Below are 19744 nucleotides of genomic sequence, written 5' to 3'. Positions count from 1 at the left end.
ACTTTCTTGTGAGAACTGCCTTACCTGTATCCGAGAGGTTCTGGAGAGTTGTGCCTTCATTTTCCTGTGAGTCTAGGAACTCTGAGTTCCTCCCTGATTGCTGTAACAATGCACTGCCGTTCACGAGTATCTCTTCAAGCCCCGTGTGAAAGGGGTGGCAGAGGTAGGAGGATCGCTGTGAGTTTGAGAGTACATAGTGAATTCCAGGTCACCCTGGGTTAGCATGAGAGCCTACCTCGAAAAACCAAAAACAAACAAAAAAAAGTGGATTTTCATTGTCTGTGCACTTTTGTAGCTTTAGTTTGTCATTTTTCCTGCTGTTGCTTTCTAGTTGTATAGCAATATGATTTGGTAAGATGCAAATGATTATTTCAGATCTTTTATATTTGGTTATGATTTGATTTCTGACCTAGAATGTGGTTTCACTATTCAGCAAGTTCCATGTGCTGCTGAGGCGATGGTGTATTGCATTTCTGTAGCCTGGAATAATATGTAGGTATCTGTTAAGTCCATTTGATCTATGGTAGAGTTTAACTCTAAGATTTCTTGGTTGGTTGAGTGACATAACTGTTGATGAATATGGGGTATTGAAAGCACCCATTATTATTGTATTAGTACTTATCTGGCATTTTATGTCAGCCAATTGTTTTGTTTCTTTAAAAACTTTTTTGATAACTCATAAATATAAACAGTATACCATGATCATAATCCCCTCCCACCACCTTCCCTTTTCCCTCTTCCCACATTCTTCCTCAATTGAATCCCTTCTTCTAAGTCTCTCTTCCATTTTTTTCTTAAAATTTTTTTTTTGTTGACAACTTCCATAATTATAGACAATAAACCATGGTAATCCCCCCCACATTCCCTTTCATAACTCTACTCTCCATCATAACTCCTCCCCCTGTCATTCAGTCTCTTTTATTTTTGTTGTCATCAACTTTTCCTCCTATTATGATGGTCTTGTGTATGTTGTGTCAAACACTGTGAGGTCATAGATATCCAGGCCATTTTGTGTCTGGAGGAACATTTTGTAAGGGGTCCTACCCTTTCTTTAGCTCTTACATCTTTCCACCACTTCTTCCACAATGGAACCTGAGCCTTGGAAGGTGTTATAGAGATATTGTAGAGCTGAGCACTCCTGTTACTTCTCAGTACTATAGGGCCTTCTTGGTCATCACAAGGTCACTGCCATCTGAAAAGAGAATGAAATAGAAACCTCAGAATTTGATGCATCTGTCTTTACAATTGCTCTATCTTTTGATGAATTATTACATTTATTAATACAGAGTAATCTTTATTTCTTCAGGCCAATTTTGGTTTTAAGTCTGTTTTAACAGCTATCAGAATAGCTGCACCAGCTTGTTTTCAGTTTCAGTCTGCTTGGTAGAATGTTTTCTATCTTTCTGACTTTCAATCTGTGGGTACCTTTACCAGTATGGCATATATCTTAGCAAGAACAGAAAGTTGGACCAAACTTGTAATCCAGTCATTCAGTCTCCATTTGTGCCCCTTCATTGGCAAGTTGAGGCCATTTACATTTAAGGTCCTTATTGGGAGATGTTTGCTGGTTTATCTGGTTGGATTATTATTTCTTCTTCTCTCCCATCAGTATCAAAAGCTTGCTGGTTGATTGCATTGGATATGATGGATCCTTCATAGCTTTCCTTTGTTCAGCAATTTCTTTCATCAAATACATTCTTTCCTGTCTTTCATGATTCAGACTGACTTTAAGTATCTTCTATAGTGTTCACTTGATGATCAAGAACTGCCTTAGTTTGTGCTTATCTTAAAATGTTTTTACTTCTTAGGCTAGAGTGATGGCTAAGTGGTTAAAGTGCTTGCCTACAAAGCCTAATGACCTGAGTTTGATTCCCTAGTACCCACCTAAAGCCAGGTGCTCCAAGTGGTGCCTGCATCTGGAGCTTACAGTGGCTGGAGGCCCTGGCATGCCTATTCTCTCTGTCTGATTCCATCTCCTGCTCTGCTTGCAAACAAACAAACAAACAGATGTTTAAAAAAAACTTTTTTATTGACAGCTTCCATAATTATAGCCACTAAACCATGATAATTACCTCCCCTACCTAACTTTCCCCTTCACACATCCACTTTATATCATATCCTTTCCCTCTCTCAATTAGTCTCTTTTATTTTGATGTCATCATCAACTTTCCCTCCTCCTATGAAGGTCTTATGTAGGTAATGTCAGGCACTGTGAGGTCATAGATATTCAGGCCACTTTGTGTCTGGTGGAGCACATTGTAAGGGGTCCTACCCTTTGGCTCTTACATTCTTTCTGCCACCTTTTCCGCAATGGACCCTGAGCCTTGGAAGATGTGATAGAAATATTTCAGTGCTGAGCACTCCTCTGTCACTTCTTCTCAGCACCATGGTGCCTTCTGAGTCATCCCAAGGTCACTGCCATCTGAAAAGAGAAGCTTCTCTAACCAAAAGTGAGAGTAGCATTAATATATGGGTATGAACATTTAGAGAAGTGATTATAGAGCAGTTTGGTGAGCATAATATATGCCAGTAAATACTTTTTTAAAAGTTCTTATTTCTCTGTGAATCTTATAATACACCTTTGCTAGAAATAGTAATCTTCCAGGAAATTTTGTTTCTGTCTTCCTTCTCGCCTATAAGCATACTGAGATTACAGATGCCTGCCACAGAATCCAGTTTTTTACATGGGCCCTGGGGTCTGTACTTGGGGTCATGCTTATGTGGTAACAGCTGTCTATTGAGCCATCTCCCCAGGATTTAAAAAAACACTTTTCATTGAAGACTTCCGTAAGTATAGACAATATATATGATCATAATCCCCTCCCAACACTCCCATTTTCCCTCCCAAATCCACCCTCCACTGAATCCCTTCTCCCTTCTTACTAAGCAGTCTCTCTTCTATTTTGATGTCGTTGTTTGAGCCGCTGCCCCCCTTCCCCTAATGCAGGTCTTATGTAGGTAGTGTCAGCCACTGTGAGGTCATGAGTATCAAGGCCACTTTGTGCCTGGGAGATTGCATTATAAGGGATATTTATATTCTTTCTGCTATCTCTTCCACAATGGAGCCTTGATGGGTATGATAGAGTTGACTCTCTTAGTGCTGAACACTCCACTGTCACTTTTTCTCAGCCCTATGGTGAGTTTTGAGTCACCCAGTGGTCACTGCTATCTGAAAAGAGAAGTTTCTTTAATCAAAAGTGGGAGTAGCATTAATATATGGGCATAAACATAAGTGTTTATAGGCCAGTTTGGTAGACATAGTATATCTGCTTAGCCAGACAGCAGTAGTAGTTTTCCCCCTAAGGCTTATGACCTTCCTAGCCATAGGCTTTTTAGACTAGGTTTTCAGTACCAGTTAAAGTTTATAGCTAATAAAACTGTCCTTCAGAAGCAAAGATAAGTAAAAACAGGAATTTATTGCTAGTATATGTTCCCTAAAAGAAATATTAAAGGGAGTCTTGTTGAAACCAGTGCACATATGACTGTAATTTGAATTCTTTTTTTTTTTTGTTTTTCGAGGTAGGGTCTCACTCTGGTCCAGGCTGACCTGGAATTATCTCTGTAGTCTCAGGGTGGCCTTGAACTCACGGCGATCCTCCTACCTCTGCCTCCCAAGTGCTAGGATTAAAGGCGTGCGCCACCACGCCCGGCTTGAATTCTTATAAAGAAAGAAAGAAAAACAGTATAAGTAAAAACAAAAAGAAATATGAAATAAAATCCAAATTATTTTTAAATTGTTATTATTAGAAACATATTTTATGTGGATATATCATGTGTTGGTGCCCTCTTTTCCCTCATCCCCTGCCCCCATTCTGTTGGCGACCCTCCTCAGTGGGGTTGCAGGTATTCCCCATGGGATTGTGGGTTATGTGTTTTTAACTCCTTTTATCTGAAAGGACATCTGCGTAAAGAGATAGTTACAAGACTGGCTTGCTGCCATTGTAATTTGGTGGGAAAGTACTTGCCTAACATGCCCAAGACCCTAGGTTCCATCCTTAGCAAGATGCATGTGTGGGCTCATGTGTGTGAGCCCATGTACACATGCATGGATTTTGCATTTAAATTGGCATTTATTTGATTGCTTTAGGTTGTTAGTTATATTTATCAGAACTTGAAAACTTTCTGTAAAACTCAGAAACAAGGAAAATGAAATGTTATATGAGAAAGTACCCAGCACAAAAGAAGATAGCATGGAGAACTAGCACAACAAAAACCACCAGAAAAAAACGAAAAAGAAAAAGAGGAGGGTCAGTCTTCTATAGCTGAGTAAAGTATGTAGTATGTGAAAATGGCTATTTGAAAATGAAAGGTGATTTTGTGCCATTGCTTTTGAGGGTAGACACTTTTTTTTTTTTTTTTTTTAGAGGTAGGGTCATATTCCAGCCCAGGTTGACCTAAAATTCCCTATGTAATCTCAGGGTGGCCTCAAACTTACAGTGATCCTCCTACCTCTGCCTCCTGAGTGCCAGGATTAAAGTAAAGGTGTGGATGCTGGCCAGATGGGTGTTTTGCAATCAGGAAGATAAAATGGACCTTGAAGTAGTAATTTTGTCTGTTAATAGCCATGTGGATATTTACTGAACATCAGCAATAAGGTGCTCATGGCTGTTTCAGAAATGAGATCTTATTTCTTGTTCATTCAGGTCTATTCTGACATACAGCCGAATTGGAGGACGAGTCAGGACCCTGACGTTCTGCCAAGGCTCCCACTACTTGGCCATCGCTTCTGATAATGGTGCGCTCCAGCTTCTTGGGGTTGAGGCTTCCAAGTTGCCCAAGTCTCCTAAAATCCATCCTCTACAAAGCAGGTATCTGTCTGTTGTCTTTTTAAACCTTCCCTATACCTTGCAATGTTTGGATTAATTGGTGGTGGTGGTGGTGGTGGTGGTGTGTGTGTGTGTGTGTGTGTGTATTTGGTTTTTCAAGGTAGGGTCTCACTCTAGCTCAGGCTGACCTGGAATTTGCTACATAGTCTCAGGGTGGCCTCGAACTCACAGCCATCCTCCTACCTCTGTCTCCCAAGGGCTGGGATTAAAGGCGTGTGCTACCACTTCCAGCTTATATTGTAGTTTTTAAATCCATGCCATGACTAAAATTTTGGTTCTAACTCAAAACTATCAGATGTGGTTAATTTTAGAAGAGTGTTTTTACATTGCATTTTCTGTCAGTTTGTCAAAAGATCAGAAGGGCAGCTTTGATCCTCTCGGGGCTCATCCTAGTCTGGAATCTGAATAACAACCATCTTCTGTGTCTTCTGTCCACAAAAATCCCAGTCCCGCTGATCCTGAGAGTTTTGAACGTTCTTCATTAAAGACAATTTAAATATCAGCATTCTCTTCCTTAGCATGAAAGTCTCTGAGGTTGGTAGCACCAGTTTCCACACAAAGGGTTTGCATATTTATTGTAAAACAAAATGCCAACTGAATTTATTTAGGAATTCCCTCACTTCTTATAAGTTATCATTGTTTACAAATTAAACACATGTTAAATGAATACAAGACAAACTTATTTTTTTTTGCTAACCAGTATGTGTTACACACTGAGGATTCACAGCAAGTCATTTACACTGTAAACTCTTAAGTTATATTATGAGCTCTAAGATTCTGCTGTCTTGTGGGAGAGAAGGTGACAAGTGAACAGACAACTTTACTGCACTATGGTAATGTTCCATGTAACCTGCTTAGCATGAGCTAAGGATGAAAAGGATAGTAGAGAGTAGAGCTGAGTGAGCTGCTGAAGCAGGTGGGTGAGGAGGCTCGCTGGGCAGTGGTGTCTGCAGAATGCGAGCAAAACACGACTTTCAGTTCAGGGCTGGAGAGATGGCTTAGAGGTTAAGGTGCTTGCCTGAGAAGCCTAAGAACGCAGGTTCGATTCTCCAGGTCCCACATAAGCCAGATGTACATGATAGCACACGCACCTGGGGTTCGTTTGCAGTGGCTAGAAGTCCTGGCACATGAATGCTCACTCTCTTTCTCTCTCTCTCTCTCACTCTGACTCTAATAAATAAATAAAAATAAAATCTTAAAAAAAAAAAGACTTTCAGTTCAGGGTCCACTGGCTCATGGCCATTGTGTCACTTTAGGATATTTGTTGGGTCACCTAGAGTATTTTCAGGTTTTTTTGTTTGTTTGTTTGTTTTTTTTTTTTTTGAGGTAAGGTCTTGCTCTAGCGCAGGCTGACCTGGAATTCACTATGTAGTCTCAGGGTGGCCTTGAACTCACAGCGATCCTCCTACCTCTGCTTCCCCAGTGCTGGGATTAAAGGCGTGCGCCACCACACCTGGCTTGGGTATTTTCATTTGTATTGCTTGCTTTTCTTTGCTTTTGGATGTTATTTTCATCATAATCACTAGGCAGATTTGAGTGGCTTTTACCTAAGATGTTATAGATGTGTGGCCTTTAACTAAACAAAGAATGCCTTCCGGCTTTCTCTAAAGTCTGTTTCAGCAGAGGACGGCTGTATAGTAATACACCTGTGAGTTCACCTACAATACTTGGCCTTCAGGTCAGATAGACAGACATTCTTCACATGGTTGTCTCTCAACTGACAGCAGTTTTACTGTGAGTGTTATCCTTTACCCTAAGCAAATATTTACTACCAAGATTGGGAGGTCTTGCTGGGAAGTTTGGACTTCACTGTGCCTGGCCGCAGCGTGCTCTAAAGAAACCTTACTTTGTGCCGTTCGTTGGTTTGTTTCTTTCAGCCATACCAACTGTGGAATTTGTGGAGTGAACCACTTTGCATTTTACTTAATATTTGGACTAATCATTTCACTGTGTGTAAATATAATCAGAATATTTATAAATGCAATTGTTTAATTAAGGTAGACATCAGAAACCATACACTACAGTATGACCCATAAAATAGGAATGTTTACATTTTTAAGAAGGAAGAGAGCAACATCTCTTTTGGTGACCCCTCCTATTCATTCTTTGTCTCTGTCCCTCTGTGTCTATCTCTTCTTTCATCTCCTTAATCTACTTTTGCCTTGCTCAAAATAAAAATGAATAAAGAATATGCAGCAGAGTTGTATAAGACTCAGGAAGCCTAAAATACTTAACCACCTGATGTTACAGAAAATATTTGCTGACTTCTAGTTTCGGAGATGGAAATAAAAATAAGACAGTATGTATCAAAACATGATATGTACTTGTCATGGAGACAGGTCAGTACGTGTTACCATGCTGTTCCTCCTCCTCTTCCTTCACCTTTGCGGTTCTGGGATCAAACACAGGTTCTTATGCTTGTTATACAAATGCTCTACTGACGAGCTACATCCCCAGCACTATGATGCTCTTTTTAGTGTTAAAAGTGCTTCAGCTTGAAGAAAACAAACCATTACACCCATCAATGAAAATGAATGAAGTATTGGCTCATTGCAACATTGGTGAATCTTGAGTACATTTTGTTAATGAGAGAAGTCTGAGCCAGAAGCCTGGCTAATGTATGTTTTCAAATCTATGACATTCTGGAAAATGTAAAATTATAGCAAGGAACCAGATTGATTGGCACCACAGTTTGAGGAAATTGGAATACAGATGGGTCACACAAAGTAGTTGGGAGGATGCCAGATAGTTTCGTGTGTGTCTGTGATGGACGATATGTAGATGTGTTTGTCATAATCCACTTACAAAGCAAGTGAAGTTTCCTGATGTGACAAAGGTAAATTGTGTAGTTTTAATGAATATTTTCTAATTATTATATAAGATGGTAACAGGGGAAGGTGAATGAAAGATATACTGAAATTCTGTGCTATTTTTATAATACTATGTGTCTAAAATTATCTTTTAAAAATGGCTTGGCTATATGTATATTATTGCCTTAGGGTCACATGATTTTTTATTCTTGACCATGGATAGGACATATATGAAGTCAAAACCAGTGGCTGGGAAAGTCTTAGCATTTGTTTTGTACCTTTCTGCAGGATTCTGGATCAGAAGGAAGATGGTTGTGTGGTGGACATGCATCACTTCAACTCTGGGGCGCAGTCCATTCTTGCCTATGCCACTGTGAATGGCTCTCTGGTGGGCTGGGACCTGAGGTCTTCCAGCAATGCATGGACACTAAAGCATGATTTGAAGTCAGGCCTCATCACTTCCTTTGCTGTGGACATCCACCAGTGCTGGCTCTGCATTGGTGAGTCACTAGCTGCCTATAGGATGCCAGCAGTTGCTGACTTACGAAAGCTGATTTTTCCTGTTTTCTCTTTTGGTAATTTTTCTCCCATCTCCTTTAATTTCAACTGCTATGTTATAATCTCTTGGCACTTTTACTTTTTAATATTTTTATTTACTTATTTGAGAGAGAGAGAGAGAGAGAGAGAGAGAGAGAGAGAGAGAGAGAGAGAGAGGGAGGGAGAGAGGTGAGAGAGAAAATGGGCATGCTAGGGCCTCCAGCTACTGAAAACAAATCCAGACTCATGTGCCACCTTGGGCATCTGGCTTATATAAGTCCGGGGGAATTGAACCTGGGTCCTTTGGCTTTGTAGGCAAGTACCTTAACTGCTAAGCCATCTCTCCAGTCCCTCTTTTTTTCTTTTTTTTTTTTTGGTAACATTTTTATTTATTGTAGAGATAATAAAAATAAGGTGGGCATGTCAGAATCTTTTGCCACTGCATTTACCACTTTTTGCATCTGGCTTTATGTGGGTACTGGGGAATTGAACCCAGGTTGTCAGGCTTTGTAAGTGAGTGCCTTTAACTGCTGAGCCAGCTCTCCAGCCCCAGTTTACTTTACTTAGAAGGCATGTATGAAGCTGGGAATGTAGCTCAGTGAGAAAGCTTGACTAGCATTCCCAAGACTGTGGTTTCAATCACCAACACCATAAAACACACACACACACACACCTTAAAAGACATAGTTGAGCAGCAGTGGGTGGTGAAACAAGCTTGTAACCGCAGCATGTGGCAGGTAGAGGCAGAGGAACAGGAGTTGAAGGACAGCTTTAACTACATAGCAAGTCAAGGCCAGCCTGGGCTACTTGCGACTCTGTATCTTTTTCTTTTCTTTTTTTTTTTTTTTTTTTGCAGGGGGGTTTGAGGTAGGGTCTCGCTCTAGCCCTGGCTGACCTGGAATTCACTATGTAGTCTCAGGCTGGCCTCGAACTCACCATCTACCTACCTCTGCCTCCTGAGTGCTGGGATTAAAGGCGTATGCCTCCATGCTGGGCAAGACCCTGTATCTTAAACAATAAAAAGAGGAGGGGTTGCTGGAGAGATGGTTTAGCAGTTAGGTGCTTGCCTCCAAAACCTAAGAACCCAGGTTCAATACTGCAGTACCCATGGTAAGCCAAATGCACATGGTGGTGCATGCACCTGGAGTTTGTCTGCAGTGGCTTGAGGCCCTGGCACACCCATTTTTTCTTCTCTCTCAAATAAAGTAAAAAAATTTAAAAAAGCAGTATTGTGAAAGAAGGGCAAAATTACTATCATAAAGCATAAATCAATCTCTTCTTTCTCCTTGTTCACTGAGCCTCTTTACTTTGTAATCATCATACTGATTAAATTTGCTGGTGTTCTCTTATTCTGTTGGGGAAGCAGCAGGCTTAAGGCAAATAGCATTGGAGTTTGGGACAGTTTTAAATTGTAGTAACCTCGGGCAAGCTACTGAGCTGCAAGTCTCAGCGTCTTCATCTTCTAATGGGACAGTCCCTTCAGGGGCTGCTTTGAAGATTTAACGAGCTAAAAGCAGCCATTCAGTGCCTAGTGGAAGACCCGAACAAGGGTTTTCTCTGTTATCTTCCCACTCCCTTCCCCCAAAGAGTGAAGATGTATTTGTGATTGACTTTGTTTCTTTCATCTATTTTCATTGTTGTTATTGTCATCATTTGTTCTTTAAGGTATAATTTGATGAGTGCTGAAAATTATATGCCATTGTCTGGCCCATGCTCTCCACAAGCAGAATGCAAACATTTCTATTGTTTTCTCACTCTAACCAGTTTATAACCACTCACTCAGTTTCTGTTTGCACAGTTTTGCCTTTTCCAGGATGGCATATAAATGGAATCACATGGACTTTTTTTTTTTTATAACTAAGCATTAAGTCTACTGAGCCTTTTTCATATGGTTGCATTTAGAGGAGTTTATTATTCAGTAATAATTCTAGTTTGTGCATAATTTTGTATATTCATCCATTATCCAGTCCTTTCTAGTTTGGGATTTTTTTTTTTTTTTTGAGTAAACCTGCTGCAAACATTTTCAAATAGGTGTTTGTGGAAATATTATGTTTCCATTTTTCTCAAGTACATATCCACAAGTGGGATTGCTGATTTTTTAGTTTTAATTACAATAATAGTATTTATGTGATACAATGTGATGTTTATATTGTAGAATGATTAAATTAGACACTTAGAAAATCCATTGCCACATTTTTTAAACTTTTGTTTTTATTTATTTGAGAGAGAGAATGGGCGCTCCAGGGCCTCCAGACATGTGCACCCCAGGGAATCGAACCAGTGTCCTTTGCAGGCAAATGCCTTAACTGCTAAGCCATCCCTCCAGCCCCAATACTGCATTTTTTTTATGTTGAAAATATTTGAAACCTTTTAGCAATTTTGAAATATACAACACATTATCATTAATTATACTGACAAATACATACATTCAGTACAATAAGGCATAAAAGCGATTCCTCCTGAGAAACTGTGTGCCACTGGACTATATTCTTTTTTCTCTATTTTGAAATCAACCTTGACTCCAATCATGCACTTTTTCATTTGAGACAGTCTGATGTGTCCCAAGCTGGCCTTAAAATAGCTGAAGATGACCTTGAACTTCTGAACCTTTTACCTCCACCTCAAGTGCTTAACAGGCATGCACCATGACACCCTGTTTATGTGATAGTGGGAATCATACACGGTGCTTCAAGGATGCTAGGCAAGCACTCTACAGCTGAGCTATGTCTTCAGCCACAGGCCTTTGAGAAGACACTACGTCATCTTCCTCCCTTTTCAGAAGGATTGTAATTTTCTGTGCTTGAATTTTGGTGTCTTGATTCTCTAACTTACAGTGTGACATTATGAAATATCTGCCCTTTCCTATATTTTTATGTAGGCACAGGAATATGTGACATTGAAGAGTAAGTATTTACATAACCAGCAAATTGGCAAACAGTAGTAATGTCTTAGGCACCCTGACCAGCTTTGAGGAGGGCAGCTCACCCTACCTGTGACTGTTTGGTCAGCATTGGGATAGTTGCTGTTCTTTTGTGATTGGGTCTTTCTCCTTTCATGGAGTTCAAGTTGCAAGGGGCGCCCATGCTTGTCCTCAGAGTGCTTAGAGAAAAGAACACATGGAGATGGTTGGAATCTGATAACAGCTGCAAAACTGCTCCCACTTTGGATGTGAAAGTGATCTCTCAGTAGCAGTAAAACAGCTGCTAGTTAAGACTGGCTGAACATTTTGACTTTCTAAATTCAGTTATGTCTTCTGTACAGCTCCTACTTTTATGAGTGTCTTTGGCAATTAATAAGTGTCAATAACAATGAATTATTCATTTTGAATTTACATTCATTAGACTATACTGTAGTTCATATTATGATAAATATTTTATGTCTGTCATTTAACAACTGTAGGTGCTCTTTGAAAGTGAGGAGACAGTCTCATGAGAACAGATCCTTTTTCTTCTTTGGCAGTACTAAAGATTGAACCTAGCGCTTTGTGCACTCTAGGCAAGTGCTAGACCACTGAGCTAGACCTGTTTTCTTTTCCTTTTTTTCTTCTTGAGACAGGGTCTTATTATATTGAACTCACTCTGAAGCCCAGGCAGACCTTGAACTTGTAATTTTCCTGCCTTGGCCTCCAGAGTAGGTAGGATTATAGGCCTAGCAATAAGGCCCTTTTCTAAATGTCTAAGGTGGTTTTAAAATAAAGCTAATGCTGTTTATCTTGTGTATAAATGCAGCTCAATGTGCTTTAATCACTACGTGGCAATGTTTTTCATGTTTTTTAAATTTAAGGTACAAGCAATGGTACCATGGCATGTTGGGACATGAGGTTCCAGTTACCAATTTCCAGTCACTGTCATCCCTCCAGGGCTCGAATCAGGCGCCTCTCAATGCACCCCCTGTATCAGTCTTGGGTAATTGCAGGTAAGCTTGGAAGGTATATCATACTGTGTTGCTAAGATTCATGTTTGTAAAGCTTCTATTTTATTATTATTATTTTTTTTTTGAAGAAAGGCTTTTATTTATTTATGTGGGTGCTGGGGAATTGAACCTGGGTCCTTAGGTGTCACAGGCAAGTGCCTTAACTGCAGAGCCATCTTTCCAGCCCAAGCTTCTATTTTATATAGGAGCCAAATGTTTTCAAGTTTTTCGAGGTTGGCTCTCACTCTGTCTGGCCCAGGCTGACTTGGAATTCACTACATATAGTTTCAGGGTAGCCTCAAACTCACAGCGATCCTCCTACCTCTGCCTCCTGAGTGCTGGGATTAAAGGCGTGCACGACCATGCCTGGCTGTTCATTGTTTTGATTATGAAAGTGTCTCTACTGTCACTTCATATTATGTTCAAAAGTAATGTTACCAGTACTTCTGCCTTCCATACCTTTCTACTGTTATTTTTCAATTGGGTTTCCTGAGTATCCTGTTTATGAAAACTGCTGCCACCCCTCTTCCTAGAACTGTAAGTCTGTAAGTTAGAAACTGACTTTTTTTTGGTGTGTGTGTGTGTGTATACACGTACGTACCTGCTCATTAGTGTGTTGAGGCCAGAAGTTGATCACTGGGTGTCTTCTTTGATTGCTGTCCGTCTTACTGAGGCAAGGTCTCACACCTGGACCTGGGCTTGCTGGTTCTGCTAGTCGAGCTAGCCAGCTTGTCCCAGGCCTCTGCCTCCCCACACTGGGGTTACACCTGCATTTTTGTAGGGGTTCTTTGAATCTGAACTTAAGATCTCATGCTTGCACAGCCAGCACTTAACCCACTGAGCCATCTGCAGCCCCTATTTCTTATGTTTATCACATGCTCCGTTTTCTTTCCTTCTTTGAACGCTCATTTTTTTTCAGAATGACTTCTTGGGCAGATATTGAAATTTAATCATGTATAAAATATGGTTGAAAATACTTTGTAAAGTTATAATGATTTGAGACAAAATGTTTAGGGCTGCGTCTGGCGTATGCTACATGCTAACTAGATAATAGCTGCCATTTTTAGGTTCCTTCGTTAGTCCTGTCTGCAGACGTGTGGCCCTTATCATATACATGGTCTAGCAGTGCCCTGGGGCTGTCAAAGTCATCCGCACTGCCGTTACTGAGCCCTGAGCCCTCCTGTCTGACACCATTTGCTCAGTTGACACCATTTTCTCTTTTTTTTTTTTTTTTGGTTTTTCGAGGTAGGGTCTCACTCTGGTCCAGGCTGACCTGGAATTAACTCTGTAGTCTCAGGGTGTCCTTGAACTCACAGCGATCCTCCTACCTCTGCCTCCCGAGTGCTGGGATTAAAGGCGTGTGCCACCACACCCGGACCCATTTTCTCTTTTTAAGATACTTTCCTTACCTGGTTCCAAGGTCATCTCTGTTGGTTCTCTTTCTTCCTGACCTAAATTGTGACCTGCTTTGATGCTGTCTGGTCTTTATCTTTGCTTCCATGTCACTGGCTCTGTGTAAGCTCTCATCCAGTCCCAGGCTCTAAAGCGCAGGTTTATTTTATCTGTGTACTTAATGTCTTCCTAAGTTGTCTACTTTATAAACTTTGATGGTGAAACAGTCCCCTCAATTTCCTCTCTACTGGGTCCTCACCATCTCCTTCCTGGGGACAGACTGTCTCTTACTATGGCAGTCTCTCAGGGGACAGAAGCTTTTCCCTGCTGGGGGTGGAGACAAATGTCTGGGGCTGTCCTTGGCTCTTCCTCTCATCCTACCTCCTGCCCATCAGCCAGCCCTGTGAGCTCTGCCTTCAAATAGGTCCAGAATTTGACCTTTTGGCCATCACTGTCCCTAGTCAGAACCTCCATAATCTTTTGCCCTTTTCAATTTCCCATCTTCCTTCTTCTACCTGCCAAGGTTGTTTTTGTCTTCTCCATATTTCACAGTAGCTTTTCATTTCAAATTTGATGGTTAAATTGACTGAGGTGTGAGTGTCCCCGCAGAGAGGATTAACTAAGGGGGAAAACCTGCCTGGAATGAAAGCAATACTGTCTCACCCTTGAGGAACATGGATGGAGTGAAAGAGAAAAGGAGAACGCCAGCTAGCCCAGCACAGACATTTCTGTCCCCTGCCTCCTCCCTCCCCGGCGTGAGGGGCTCTGCTTTGTCACATCCTGCTTGCTGTGATGGACTGATATGAGATCCTCCCGCGTCAAGCAAATCCGTCCTCACTTAAGTCAGTTTGCCCGGTTCTCAGTGACAGAAAATCTGACTTAACAAGTCTAGTTCCTTACACTGGTCCAGAAGGCTCTTGCCCCCTCTTTGGCCTTCTTACTGCTCAGGGTTCCAGTAAGACACAGATGGCGTTTCTAAGGCAGTTTTGTTTCCAAAGTGGAGACAGGGGTGGCACAAAGCATATAGGTTTAGTGATAGCAGACTGGCAGAAGGCCTTGGGGAAAGGTGTGGTCATTGGAGTTTGAAAAGAAGTACAGAAGACCACCTTGGGAGGAGCAGTGACATGAGGGTGGTGGCCAGGCCAGCCGACTTCTTTCTTCTCTCCATTTGTCTGCTCCTGGGGCTCTTCCTAGGCGCGCGTGCACATGTGTGCATTTAATCATCCCTGTAACACAACCACAAACCTGACAACTTGACACAAACTTGTTTTAGAACAGCTCTGGAGGGTGTAGGTGAGAATTTGTGTGCTTGCTTCACTCCATGGCAAACGCCCCACCTTCCGTCCTCAGAGTCAGAAGCATAGCATGGTTCATCGTTGTATGGCCTCTGCCTCCATTTCACAAGGGTGGTTGTGGTCACAGAATCATCTCCTGTTTGAGGTCCTTACACTTCATCACCTCTTCCAAGTCACTTAAGGCAACAGCCACAGGTTGTAGGGAGTAGAACTTGAATCTCTTGAGAACCATTTTTGCCCGCCACAGGCCAAATCCCCCTGGAAGCCAGAGGTACAAGAGTCTATGGTGTGGGCCTTGCAGGCCAGCCTCAGTGTGGCGAGTATAGAGTAACAAGCACTTGTGTCCTTTCTCCCTTCCTTCATCAGCTCCGGGGCTTTTGTATTTTTCTGTTCAGTGTGCCTCTAGAACGGAAGCTCCATGCTGCAGGGAATGTCTGCCGGGTTTGCCAGTTTTTCCTCACTGCCAAACCTGTAGAAGATATGACTCAGAGGACACTGCTTTTCCTGCCTCATAGTACCTAAAGGACAGTCTCTCAGGCCTGTCACTTCTACTTTCAATAGTCTGCCTCTGCTCCCTGTCACAAATATTTTCCAGTTAGAGCAGAAACTTCTATTTACCCAAAATAGATTTATTTGCTGCTTAAGTTTTTCAACCTGTAATAGTCCACCAGCCACCCCCATCCGTCTAGGCTAGCCCATCTTGTTCATGAAGTGATCTTGGTACCCACCCGCTGGATGGGATGCTTTTCTTCCCCAAGCTCCGAGTTCTGGTGGAACTTTGTACTTTCTCTTTGTCTCCATATATCACCCATCCCATTTGTAGATTGTAGGTTTCTTACAGCAAAACCTGTATGTGATTTGTCATTTTAATCCCACAGTTCATGCCAAATCTGTGTGGAGACCAATGTTTATCCATTAGGCTTTTAAGAAGGAATAAAACTGTTTAAACTCATCCAGTCTGGTGAGAGGTCATGCTGTTGTTTAAAAATATTAGTATTGCTTGTAGGGTGGAAAATGGAAATGGATGGGGGCTGATTTGTGTTACGGACCGAGATGTGAAACTGAGGGCAAGCGCCTCCCTTTCTGACAGTTCTGACCTTTGTCCCCGTAGCTGTTCAGGGCAATAACGAAGTGTCCATGTGGGACATGGAGACTGGTGACAGAAGATTTACTCTCTGGGCCAGCAGTGCACCGCCACTTTCTGAGCTACAGGTTTGTCTCCAATTTATTGTAAAGGAAAGTATTATTGTGTATATCCTGAGCATATTCAGGTATTTTAGCAAATGGTTTCTGGAGTTATGTTTAAATTTAGATTTTTAATATCAAGTATCATGTGACCGCTTCTGCCTGGGTGTTTTTTAATTCCTCTATCTTGCCAGTGTCTGTCTGCTAATCCATAAGGCTCATATTCTCTCACTGGAACCTCTGTAGCTCTAAGTTCATTAGGCAAAGCCTGGATTGAAACTTAGGTTATTAATGCATGGACTCTAACCCTCTTATATATGCAGAGAGACCTGACCTGTAATGTTTAACAAGATTCTTCTTGTCTTCATGGTGATGTGAAAGCAGTATGCGTGCTATAGAAAACGTGTGTAGCATTTTGACCTTTTCCCAGGCTAGCAGTAGGTGGTGTAGTACTGTCTTGTAGTGCTCAACAGTGAGCCCTAGGTCAGGTCACAGGGATGAACCACCGATGTGCCAGGTTAGGAGTATTAAGTATATTTTCAACTTGTGAAATCTGTGGAGTGCTAAGGATTTTGTTTTTAATAGTGACATTGCCAAGAGTGCCATGTTGTAACAAAATATTGGAAGGACTTGATGTCTTAAAAGTCCCTTTAGTTGGGTCTTGCTTAAGGTGGTCCTGAAAATATTAGGAAGTTGAGCATCTGCATTTTTACACTTTGTTTCTTTGGACAAACTGGGATTATGGGTGTGCACCTCCACATTCAGGCCCAGGGTTGTTTGGAGTGGGTGATTGAACCCAGTGTCCATGCTAGGTAAGTGCTCTGCCCTAAGCTGTATCCCCAGCTCTTCAACTTTAAAGTCCCCACAAAACTGGTCTCTCATTTCTTCAGGTGATTAAATCGCTTCTAGAAGTAGCAGTATCAGTTATGGAATATATTGATGTCTTCCCTGACTCCATGTTTTCTCTGCAGCCTTCTCCTCACAGTGTCCATGGCATCTACTGCAGTCCTGCAGATGGAAACCCGATCCTGCTGACCGCTGGCTCAGACACGAAAATAAGGTACAGCGAGACGTCTCGTAAAGAATGCTCCACATTTGACACTGTCCTTTTGCTTCTGAGAGGTGGTGTTAGCCTAGATCTGGAGGACGCTGTAATGTTTAAACTCAATGGTTACTAGTGTTACGCTAATGGTCCTATAAAGAGCTTTTCCTGAGGCAAAAGAAAGCACACACTGCATTGAGGGGCAGCTCCTCCCATTATCCTGTAGAGATTGTCACCAGCCATTTCCTCTCCCCTAGGTTTTGGGACTTGGCTTACCCAGAAAGGTCCTATGTTGTGGCAGGAAGTTCCAGTTCGCCGTCGGTGTCGTACTATAGGAAGGTAATAGAAGGCACCGAAGTTGTACAGGTACCGTACCTCGTGCTTTGTTTCTTTCAACTTTTGTAGACACCAAAGAGGCTTTGGCCAACACTTTGAATTTCTGGGATGTATATGTATATATGTAATTGTGTGTGTGTGTGTGTGTGTGTGTGTGTGTGTGTATATATATGTGTATACATATATATATATATATATATATATATATATACACATACACACACACACATACTTTTTTTGTGTGTGTGAGGGCAGAGCACTGGGATGGTGTCTCACCTGTAATTTAGTGTTTTGCTTCTGCCTCCCAAATGCTGAGGTTATATGCCAGTATACTTGGCTCACTTTCTACATGACCATTTATCAAGGTATAACTCAGTACAGATAAGTATAGCTTAAAGTGAAGTTAAGGACTGAGAATGGGTGTGCCAGGGCCTTCTGCCATTGCAAGTGAACTCCAGACTCATGTGCCACTTTGTACATTTGGCTTTATGTGGGTACTGGGGCATCAAACCCTGGGTCCCTTGAAAATTTTAGGAACAGACCAGTAATTTATCAAAACAGATCCAGACCTGGCTGCTGGCCCTTTACAGCTTGTGTTCTTGACCTAAAGGTGCCTCATAATAGAAAGAGCATGTCCTTTCTGCAGACAGGGTGCCCGAGCATTGGAGAGTGCTCTAGTCACTTCTGCTCACCTTGTTAGTCATTACTCGTTCAGTCTTAGGATGTCACTGGGGACTTTTGTTCAGTGTATCTGTAAAAGTATGACAACTTTATGCAACTTCTGGGTTTTTCCTTTACCTCTTGCCTTTAACCAGGAAATTCAGAATAAGCAGAAGGTTGGATCAAGTGATGACACCCCTCGAAGGGGCCCAGAATCTCTGCCTGTAGGACACCATGATATTATCACAGATATTGCCACCTTTCAGACAACTCAAGGCTTCATCGTGACTGCTTCTAGAGATGGGATTGTGAAGGTGTGGAAATAAAACCTGCTACCTTGTATAAATTGTTTGAAGTACTAAATGTACCATAATTCAGGAGAAAAGGTATTTCTAGTGAACAGACATGAAGACGTTCATTTTTCTAGTCTTTAAAATCATGTACATATTACTCTGGCTAAACATCCCGTCCAAAGTGGTGTGGGAAGCTGAGCTGGCGAGTTACTCCCGCATCTCTGAAGACCCAGCAAGACAGAACTGTCTGGAGTTCTCACTGTATGCGTCACAGGGGAGAAGTGTAAAAAGCACAGATGAGTGTGATGTCATTTATTTTGTATTGAAAAAAGATGGTTGTAAGCTCTTATGTAAACACATTTTTGCTATTGTAAATGCTATTCAAACCTGTAAGTAAACTATATCAAAGCACCCTAGGAGTTGTGGTTTGTTTGGGGAAGCAAGAGGGTAAACTCCCCACAAAACTCGGGCTGGGCTCCTGCTCTGCTGGTCTTCCTGTGTTTGCAGTTGGCCTTGCTGGCTGACTAACCTAACCGTGCAGAGCTGTTTTCCTGTTCCCACTCCGCAGAGGTGGGGCTCTGCCTCGTTGCTGCGACAAGCCCTACTGTGAGTGCTGTATCTTGGCCCACCAGCCTGAATTTATCCAGTGTCGATTAAATGCATGAAAAATAAAAGGATCAAGTTAAAAACATCCCCCCAAATTAGCCTTTTCCACTAAGAAAAGCATTCAATATAATGGATTCCTGGGCTGGAGAGATGGACCAGTGGTTAAGACTCTTGCCTACAAAGGCTATGGTCCCAGGTTTGATTCCCCAGTACACACATGAAGCCATATGTAGAAGGTGGCATATGCATCTGGAGTTTATTTGCAGTGGCCAGAAGCCCTGATGGACCCATTCTCTGCCTCATTCTCACACATACTCGCAAATTGAAAAAAAAAAAAAAATTTAAAAGATAATGGATTCCTGTTTATAAACAGATGTAATTCCCACTCTATATTTTATATTCATCTCTTTATAAAAATGTTTGTTGTACCAAGTCAGTTGAATACACACCCAAAAAAGCTGACTAGCTCTTCTGAAATTTTAACATTTTTTAATACTCCTATTACTGCATACCTTAGTTGTGGGACATGGCAGTTTACAGTGCACAGAATTGTCAGAAAACGCCAGTTGAAGTTGGTAGTGATGAACCAACTCCAATTAGACCAGGGAGCTTAGTGGATGAGTAACTCTGGCATTGCCACTGTCATGTGGTGGTGTGTTTTTAAAGACCATTTATAAGGTTTAAGCTCTTTGCCATCAGAATTCACTGGGATTGGGGAAAGTTTATAAAGTCTTCCATCAAAAATGAGCCTTAGGGCTGGAGAGATGGCATAGCGGTTAAGTGCTTGCCTGTGAAGCCTAAGGACCCCGTTCGAGGCTCGGTTCCCCAGGTCCCACATTAGCCAGATGCA

The 19744-nt window shown here is 41.7% G+C and overlaps 1 protein-coding gene across 3 annotated transcripts in view; it reads left to right on the top strand.

Moving 5' to 3' along the window:
• The window catches only part of Pik3r4 (phosphoinositide-3-kinase regulatory subunit 4), a 66922-nt gene extending 48222 nt beyond the window's left edge, over window positions 1-18700 (top strand). For all 3 annotated transcript variants that reach the window (XM_045136613.1, XM_045136614.1, XM_004664319.2), the window contains exons 14-20: window positions 4644-4808; window positions 7925-8136; window positions 11957-12088; window positions 15884-15984; window positions 16929-17017; window positions 17257-17365; window positions 18151-18700. In XM_045136613.1, coding sequence (XP_044992548.1) covers window positions 4644-4808; window positions 7925-8136; window positions 11957-12088; window positions 15884-15984; window positions 16929-17017; window positions 17257-17365; window positions 18151-18321 — 979 coding nt within the window. In that variant the 3' untranslated portion in view covers window positions 18322-18700. The remainder of the gene's footprint in view (window positions 1-4643; window positions 4809-7924; window positions 8137-11956; window positions 12089-15883; window positions 15985-16928; window positions 17018-17256; window positions 17366-18150) is intronic.
• The last annotated feature ends 1044 nt before the right edge of the window (window positions 18701-19744 follow it).

This window comes from Jaculus jaculus, chromosome 17, assembly GCF_020740685.1.
Source record: "Jaculus jaculus isolate mJacJac1 chromosome 17, mJacJac1.mat.Y.cur, whole genome shotgun sequence".
Classification (NCBI taxonomy): domain Eukaryota; kingdom Metazoa; phylum Chordata; class Mammalia; order Rodentia; family Dipodidae; genus Jaculus; species Jaculus jaculus.
The sequence above is the reverse complement of the archived record's forward strand: the minus strand, read 5'-3'. Positions and strand labels throughout refer to the sequence as shown.